The sequence below is a fragment of the Oryza sativa genome, chromosome 7 (assembly GCF_034140825.1).
Source record: "Oryza sativa Japonica Group chromosome 7, ASM3414082v1".
NCBI classification, from domain to species: domain Eukaryota; kingdom Viridiplantae; phylum Streptophyta; class Magnoliopsida; order Poales; family Poaceae; genus Oryza; species Oryza sativa.
The window spans coordinates 24,186,060-24,195,449 of NC_089041.1; the positions used below are offsets into that span (position 1 = coordinate 24,186,060).

Here is a 9,390-nt window from a genome sequence, read left to right on the forward strand (position 1 = left end):
CAGACGGGGGGAAGTGGCTATTGCTGGCTCTATCCTGCTTGGGTTCTTTGTTTTTTTTAGGCCATCCTCTTGTTGAGGTTACTGGAATGATGATGCAGAGTGTGCAATATTGTTTTATATAAAAAGGACGCTTTAGTACAGTATTGCCCTTTATTAGACAATTGCCCTTTATTAAGCCTCGTGTTGCATACGTACTTAAGCATACTGAGTACTTAATTAGCTCCTGCTTATTATAGCCTAAACTTTTTTTTTGAACGACTCGCACGAGACAGTGCGAAGTTCTATTGATAGAGCAGAAAAAAATTACAAGATTACGGTCCTGGAGGGTCGTAGCCAGGAAAAGGAAAAAAAATACCACCACCCACGCACCGACATCACCAACACACAAGCCCAGGAGAAGGCTAGCACCGGACCGGCCGCCGCTAAGCGTGACCGACCGCCACTAGACCGACAAAGGGACACAGACGAGATTGCCCCCAAGGGGATGCCAGAACGACGTCTTCAAGAAGAGAAGCGACGGAAGACCGCCGCCGCCGTCCGTTGGGACTCAAAGGAGCCAAGACTGAGCTTTCACCAGGCAAACGCCCTCAGGAGGTGAGACAGCACGACAATGCCCTCAGGAGGGTGATCATCGTTGTCGGTCCGGCCGAGGCCGGACTAGGTTTTCACCCGCCGCTCACCACCTACGAATCCACGGCTGACGCACCAAAGCTCCACCACCACACTAGCGTCATAGCCTAAACTTCTGGTTAGCATACAAGATATTCTACAAAGCAGAACCAAAATTTTCATTTCTTGATCCTATCGTCATTTGTATAAGCAAGTTCCAATGATCAAATCCTGGTTCTGTTGAAACCACAGCAGTTCAGTTCACAAACGTCAGAGGCTGCTTACAAGCTTCCTGGAACAACAATAATGTAAACTATGCAAAATCAGCAGAAAACCTTTTTCTTCCTTGAAAATGGTTGGTAAAACGAAATTCACTGTGCAGCCTATAACTTGTCCGGTTAATCCCTACAAGTAAGGAATCGAAGATGATTAATTTCACACCTATTAAGATTCCAGCAACACTATTAATTTATCGTCCCGTTCTTTTCTCTAAAGATACAAATTTTACTCGGTTTTCGTTAGTATGTTTTTTAAACTACTCAACAGTGTATTTCGTGCGAAATTTTTTTTATATGAAGGTTGTTTTAAAATATTAGATAAATCCATTTCTTTAAAACTTAATTAATTGATAGATTTCTTGTTTTGTGTGCTCTAACGTTATATTCGTATCATATCTTACTATAAAGTTATTCCCCACTAACTCCTTAAGCTTAACATGCAAAGATGCCACATCATCATCCACTAATTAACAAGATGCCACATCATCATCCACTAACAATCATCACATTTAAACATCATGCAAACATGCTATATCTTTATAGTTTTTATAATTTAAGAACTTTTCAAATACAAACATGTTAAATTATCATCCAACATAATTCACATAATGTTTTAATGTATATCTTTATTATGTGTTATGATATCCTATATACTTATATAGTTCATCCTCACTTAGTTAGTGCTTAAATGATTAATCTCTGGTACAAATTATCTTTCTTCTTTTTTCCTCTAATTAAGTCATATCACATCAATTGTTTTTAGCATTTAGATGATTAATCTACGGTCCGAACTATCTCCCTACTTTTTTTTCTTCCATAAAGTCATACCACCTTACTTTTTACATTTGAATCACCATTCTACATACTATTTAAATTTAAATTATCATAAACCACATTAATTTACTTAATCTGATGTTATCTAGCTATCTTACACGCTAATTTTTTTATTGTTATCACACTAAATTCCCGTAGCAATGCGTGGGGTTTCAGCTAGTACATTACAAAAGAACATATGGCGGCTTAGACTTAAACTCCCTAAAGGTTAATAATGACAATTTCGACAAAAAATCGTCCTTATTAATTCCATGTTACTCTTGAAAGCGTTTAAAGGGAAAAAAATAGTCACTCCCCATGATCATAGATATAAAAACCAGACAGTCACTTAATAATTCTTGCAGAAGAGAAGTTCATAATAATCCCATTTCCTTAATAGCTTAGTCCTATTTTGATTCAGTACGATCAACAATGGCGATAGTGTCATGATACCTCATTAACTACACCACTAATCCACTAACTACTCACAAACCGATCTTGAAATAAAAATGCTAGAAACCGAATATATATAATTTCGATATGTAATTAATGCCGGTTGAGTAGCTAGAAAGTGGGAAATCCCGGCTTACGTAACATTGCTTTATCTAAGATCCTAAGATAAACATTCTTGTTTTTCTATTCAGCACGTGTAATGATCATTGCTAGCTCCGTTTCCAAGAATTCTGATATTTTCACATTTTTCTGGAGCTCTGAAATTTTATTTAGAGTTCTCACAACAAATAATCTCCATGTTCTAGAATTTCAATATCTTCAAAGCATATACCAACAAATAAGAAAAAAAAATACAGAGTTCTTCTTTTGCAGGAAATTGCCGTCAAACTTAGTGATGGGTCTTTGCTCATAATTCAGTAGTAGACAATAGTGACATTTTTCTTAGATAATTAATCTCCATTACAAAAAGTTTGATTTAAATTACTTTAGTTGGACAACTGAAGCAAGTTCTTGGGACTTAGCAGCAGTCGGCATGGACAGCAAACCTTAGCCACGACACACACTGAAGAAAGACAAATCGATGGTGCCACCTAACAACATTTCGATTTCTTCAGGTACAGATATTCCAACTGGCAATATGGGTAGATTATGCATATGAGTCATATGTGACAGGCAAATATAATCAAATTATGCGAGTTAATTTAGTTTCCTTAGAAAAGTAGAGATGAACATATGCTGGCGATAGTTAATACCACTAGAATCCTCGAGATATTTCTTGCTTTTATTTATTAAGACAGCTATTCATGGAGAACTGGTTTTTAATTAAGATTAAAGCTAGCTTTCATGGGGAAGAGAGGACTAGCTATAGGGAGCAAGAATTCCGAGTGCCACTAGAGCAAGTTGAAGTTGGTGAGATCTACTGCATTTTTTAAACTCAATCAGATCCTAGTATTAATGAGGTTTTAGATGCAGATATACACCATTTGTCATGCTCGGCTTCCAGGTCCTTGATCATTGTGTTTCCCCAGGTATCATATATCTGCGTGGAACACATCCTATAAAAATATTTCAGTTCTGTGGACTAAAATTGCTTCAATGATCTCTGAATTCCTAAATGCAGAATTACAGTATCAGTCAAATCTTCATCCTATGAAATTTGTTTGTCTTAATTGTACATGGAATTTATGAACTAGAAATTTCTAGTTGGTGAACCCAAGAGTCCAAGTTCAACTTGTCTAAACCATACGGATTAATCTTTCTGTTTCATATTTTTACTAAAATGCAAAGGACACAATCATGCCATAGAACATGATTTCCTTGCATTTTCAGAGACCAATTGAACCGGTGGAATATAGAGAATTCACACAAATTCGACGAATTTCCCCTATAACATATGCTTATCCAAATATTTGAAATGCGAAAAGATTTTTTTTTGTTTCTACAGGTATTTAGCTAATTCCCCATTATCTAAAAAAAATTAGCTAATTCCCTCATGAAATTTATAGGTTCTTATAGATTGCGTAGCTAATAGAGGAAGGAAATGTACTTATCTACACCATTTTCAATATTTTTAACAAATAATGTTCCACAAGTTTTCTACGAGTACATTCTTAGAGCTTTATTCGGTTTGGAGGAATTTCAACCATAAAAATAGGGAAAATGGAGAAATAGAAATGCTTGCACACTTCAATCCATTGGAATTTTTTAAAAGGTTGAAGTGGATGAAAATTTTCCTATAATTATTCCTCTACAACTTATAAAAAAAATTTCCTTCGGTTTTCCTATACTGACATTCCTTGGTGACATTTCTGAAAGCAGCAGACTGAGTTCCCTTTAATTAGGCACTGGATTTTACAAAACGGGCCGAATTTAGTCGAGTGAACTCGAGTACAAGCCCATTTTTTCTAGGCCCAACAGATATAACTCGCAGCCCATCTCACGGCGAGGAGCGAGCTAAACCAGCCGGCCTTTCCAGAAGCTTCTCCTTTATATAAACCCTCGCCCCGCCAAATCCCCACCGCTCCAAATTTCGAAAACCTCCTCCTCCCCTCCTCTCCCCCACCACGAGACCTCGCATCGAATCCTTCCTACCCTAGCCAAATCATCGCCGCCGGCATGAGCACCGCTCCCACCGGCGATCCGCCGGTCCGCGTCGCCGTCGCTAGCGGCGGTGGCGGGATGGGGTTGGGGAAGGAGCTGCGGGAGCCGCCGTCGGACGGCGTCTCCAGCCTCCGGTTCTCCAAGCACAGCGATCGCCTGCTCGTCTCCTCCTGGGACAAGGTGAGCTGGAGCAAAGCAATCACGCGCTCCGATCGGTCGGATCGGCGCCTCGCTGGTCGCGCGCGCCGCCGCTTGCTATTTGTTTGGGAAAAAAAGCAAACCCTAGCGTTTGGGTTGGTTTGATTTGATTTGATGATTTGATCCATGGGGTTTTGATGGGGGGAGCTTTGCTTTTGGTTGCGGGTGTGTTCGCCGTCCCGCAGACGGTGCGGCTCTACGACGCGGAGGCCAATGTGCCCAGGGGGGTGTTCATGCACGCGGCGTCCGTCCTGGGTTGCTGCTTTCACGACGACTCCTCGGGGTTCAGTGCCAGCGCCGACAACACCGTGCGGAGGTGATGCCGATCTCCTTCCAGTCCCGTTCGATTGGTTCTTCATTGAGCGATTCAGTTGAGATAACGGTTGCACTCTTAGTTCACTATTGTTTTGTGCTGTTCTGAATGGAATTGGGGCTTTCTGTAAACTAATCCTCCATTTCGCGGACGTACACTATGATGTTAAAAATAGGATATGGGGGTAATTTTAGGGTTTGATCATAGTATGTTACGAACTTGGATCAACGATCAGTATCAAAATTGTGCTAATTCATATTTTGCTTTTCTGTTAGTTCAGATCACTCATGTAAGTTGAAGCAAAACTGATGGCTTGTGTGTTCCTGGAACTTTTTTTTTTTTTGCAGGTTGGCCTTCAGTTCTGGTGGGAATTATTTCTTGGTACGCCATGATGCCGCAGTTAGTTGTGTCGAGTACTCCTACTCTACTGGTACCTGTTATCGCATTTTCATCTAGCTGAAAAGTGTCGTTGATTCACCCAACTTGAGTTTTTACTTTTTAGAGGAGTCCCTTCCGCCGACCTGGCAGTTTTTAGAGAAGTCGCTAGTTGAATTCATGATTAAGTTTCTAGATGAGGCAGGTCTATCTCTTGGAATTTGTTAATTTCATCCTAAAAAGTACTAGAGCAGTGGGATCAGAACATTTACTAGTTGATTTCATGTTTTAGTCCCTCCTGAGAAGGGTAATCCTATCCTAGTAAGCTGGTTAATCTGATTTCAGAATGAAATTCCTTCTTTGTTAAAGACACATAACCATCTTTTGTCACCGTGCTACATGAGTTTTTAAATAGTTTGGCTATGTTCTTTACCATTTTAGGTTGAACAGTTTATCAAATACCCATTCCATGTAGGAGTAGTTGCTTATAATATCCATCTTCTGTAGCTATTGCTTATATTCTTTTTATGGTTGACATGATCATTCAATCATGTTGTATTCAAAGGTCATTTGAATGTGAATTCTTCAATTGTGTGGTCCCAATTCACTGTCCAGAATGGTCGTCAGTAACTGTTGAATGAATATTGATTAATCCTAGCAGGATAGCTATCTAATGGGCCATGTTGTTTACTCGTTATACCTGCATATGTATCGTTGATGAATATTATAGTAAACAGTGCATGAATTTAGGCTTAAGAAATTTGCTACTGTGTGAAGTGATCCTTGCTTACTGCTACATCACTTCAGTCACCACTTTGTGAAATGTTTTGGTAAATTCTATCTACCTCTTGAATCTTCCAATATAACATTCTTAATGTATGTACACACTACTTTTGAAATTTTAAGCACGAAGCTGATGCCTGATGCCATTATACTATGATGATTTATAATGACATCAAGTTATAATTAACTAATTTTACTTCATGTTTATTTGCGTCACTGCATTGAAGTAGCCACTTGCATGAAGATATTAAGAAACCAACCATATCAAAGCTTAAACTGTCTCCTTATATATGTGGCAGTCATTTCCTGTAAAACCTCAATTCAGTTAGTGCAATAATTGCCTTACAATTTGTTGCTTCTTAATGATATCATGGAGCATTTTGTGTTTACCTCTACCATGTTTCACGCCAGGACAAGTTATCACTGGCAGCTGGGATAAGACTATAATGTGCTGGGATCCAAGAGGTGTCAATGGGACAAGTCATCATACACTTGTTGGGACACATAACCAACCTGAACGTGTGTACTCACTTTCAGTATCAGGATATAACTTGGTTGTCGCAACAGCAGGAAGGCATGTGAATGTTTATGATTTGCGCAGTATGTCTAGGCCTGAGCAACAGAGGGAGTCTCCACTAAGGTATCAAACACGGTGTGTTCAATGCTATCCGAATGGAACTGGTAAGGCACTGTTACTTGATTCGAGTATTTCTTCGAACACTTAAGATCTATGTGTGCTAAATAATGCCCATGATATGTTCACTCTTTTTTATTTGTGAGCAACATAAAACTGTGCTAGGTAAAGAATGCTTGTCTAGTTTGATATTGAAGATCCTTATTGGTCAGTTGGAAATAGACTATGAAACTCAAGTCATACTAGCTTGTAATAAATTTCTACATGGTTGCTGTTCCCCTAGCTCTTGAGTTCCATACTTGCATGTATGATTGAAATATAAGGTGCTTGAAATTCATTCGATTATATTGTTATTGTTTTCGTGTGCCTGACTTCAGCTGATATACAAGTTGCTTCAAACCATCATTTTTGTATTGGTCATTTCGGCTCTGTTGCTTCTTTACAATATACCTGATGTGTTTCCTAATATACTGAGGTATGTGGAGGCATCTCATATGTCTGTTATTGACATATGCAATTGATGTGGAAATCATGAATGCACATCCATGTATTCTTCATTACCAGAGCATTTGACTGTTTCATCTTCCCACGCCTAATTTCTGATTACATTTGCTGATTTGCATGGCAGTGGCAATAATTATAAATTTAATAACAAGAGATATTTTTCTAGTTTTTGCAAGGGTTCTAGCCTTAAATTTTATCTTGCACGTAAAAAATGTTACCCAATAGTGGTCCCGACTACTGAACATGAAGGCACCATTTTTCAGGACAAAAGGCACAGGATGACTCATGCAATAGATATTTTATTTCGATTTCAAATATTCATTTTCTAAAGTAGGTAATGCGAGGATATCATCTCTTGAACTAAGTGACAGCTATCTTTTATTTTTATGCCGTCTTTTAAATCTTCTTTTAGTTTCTTATTAAAATTCAGCAAAGCACCATTGAGTAAGGTTCCAAAGTTTTACTTACTAGTTTAGGCTTTGAATTCCTTGACATAACTTTGATACAGGATTTGCTTTGGGTTCTGTGGAAGGACGAGTTGCTATGGAGTTCTACGATCAATCTGAATCTGCTCCCTATAAGAAGTATGCACCTAAGCTGCTGAAGGAAAACTCTTTCCTGATAGCTATTTACTTAAGCTGATATTATTAGCTTTGCCGGAGATCATCTTTTTAATCTACATATTCTGCTGTGTTCCATTTATATACGTAGTTACATGCCTTTATTCTATCCAGGTATAGTTTCAAGTGTCATCGAGTGCCTGAGGATGGAGAGACCAAAGTCTATCCTGTCAACGCAATTTCCTTCCACCCAGTGTAATGAAATCCCCACTGATCCCTCACAAACGGTTGATTATTTTCCGTTTCTTTAATGGCCTCATCTAACATATGCAGACACGGCACATTTGCCACTGGTGGATGTGATAGATTTGTGAACCTTTGGGATGGCGCTAACAGAAGGAAACTGTTTCAAGTAATAGTCCCGCGAACTATTTTTTGAAGATCTCTAATTCTCTATTCTGTATCACAAATTCACATCAGAATGCCTTAGTTCTTTTTTTTTTCATCTTTTGGTTGCAGTTTCCCAGATACCCATCCAGCATCGCTGCTCTGTCTTTCAGTAGGGATGGCCGTCTGCTTGCTGTTGCATCCAGTTACACTTACGAGGAGGGAGACATACCGTAAGACCAGAATTTGTCTAACCCAACTATTCTCTGTCAGTATTAAGTATTAACAGTTGAAACTGGTTCTCACCAGCATTATTTTGTACAATGCAGCCATCCGCCTGACGCAATCTTTATCCGTGATGTCAACGAAGTACAAGTAAAGCCCAGGCCCAAGATCACATTCACTGATCCGCCATCAGTAGCGTCCCCATCAGTTTGAGATGAAGCAATGCTAGTGAGGTGCGTGTCTTCCCCCAATTCGCCTGCTTCCTTCGTTAGTTCTGACGCTTTCCAAACTTGAGTGCTCAGCGTTAACCGTTAGGTGAAACTGTGGATTATGTTCTTGATAGTAACACTGGCCATGTGACAGACTAAGACAGTATACACTATCCTTGTGCGGTAGTATGTGCATTGCGAAAGACAGAAGACGGTATAGCTTGGGGTTATTAAATCACTAAAATTCCCAAAGGTACAAACTGCTGGTAATTCTCAACGTATAAACTCAGTTCAGTACGTAGTTCGCCTCACCCTGCCATGTCGAGTCCAAATCCCTCTTGATCGTCTTTAATAAAGGAGAAAAGGATCAGCTCATTTATGACAGATCCAACTGGATCGAGCAGCGAGACCCACAAACCTAGTATTATACTGCTAATAATATTATGGAATTCCACCAACATATGTAGACAGCAACTCGTGGGGATTATTCTCCACGGAGACGATTAGGGAGGCACCGTGCGGATCTGCTCCCCTATCGAGCGCACTTAAAGCGTTCGTGAGCGAGCATGTGGGAAGAAGCTAGCAATCAAGGCACAGCTAATGTTGCTTCCAATTGAAAATTAATGCCCTGAGTAAAGTATTAGCTTTTGATTCTGCGAAATACTAATACCCCACGTCGAGAGTGAGTGGCACAGCTGCAGGCTGCAGCTAGTTACAGCAGCAGTTGTATATATATGCCTTTGTCGATCTGCCTTTGTGTTTTAGATTCTGGTACCCGTGTGGTTATTAAAGCGCGAAGCGAGATCATCACTGATCTAAGTGATCAGCTATGGCTATACTGCCATACTGGGGCGCAACTAAGTGTGCTAATGATTGAGCCATGCCGCCAAATTGTGCTACAAAGTATAATTGAGCACGCCGCTGCACGGGCACGCGGTACCAACCGTCC

General features: G+C 39.7%; 1 protein-coding gene across 1 annotated transcript; it reads left to right on the forward strand.

Annotated features, from left to right (window-relative positions):
• Positions 1–4,172: 4,172 nt before the first annotated feature.
• LOC9267070 (mitotic checkpoint protein BUB3.2) lies at positions 4,173–8,677 on the forward strand. Its single transcript, XM_026026902.2, has 9 exons — positions 4,173–4,433; positions 4,637–4,767; positions 5,112–5,194; positions 6,334–6,603; positions 7,569–7,644; positions 7,795–7,875; positions 7,954–8,032; positions 8,140–8,240; positions 8,337–8,677. The coding sequence occupies exons 1-9, from the start codon at positions 4,269–4,271 to the stop codon at positions 8,443–8,445; spliced, it is 1,095 nt and encodes a 364-aa protein (XP_025882687.1). The 5' UTR covers positions 4,173–4,268; the 3' UTR covers positions 8,446–8,677.
• The last annotated feature ends 713 nt before the right edge of the window (positions 8,678–9,390 follow it).

Coding starts and splice junctions, on each gene's coding strand:
- LOC9267070 (XM_026026902.2), top strand. CDS start 4,269: ATGAGCACCGCTCCCACCGGCGATCCGCCGGTCCGCGTCGCCGTCGCT. Junction 7,645..7,794: donor GAATCTGCTCCCTATAAGAA/GTATGCACCTAA, acceptor TATTCTATCCAG/GTATAGTTTCAAGTGTCATC. Junction 7,876..7,953: donor GCAATTTCCTTCCACCCAGT/GTAATGAAATCC, acceptor TAACATATGCAG/ACACGGCACATTTGCCACTG.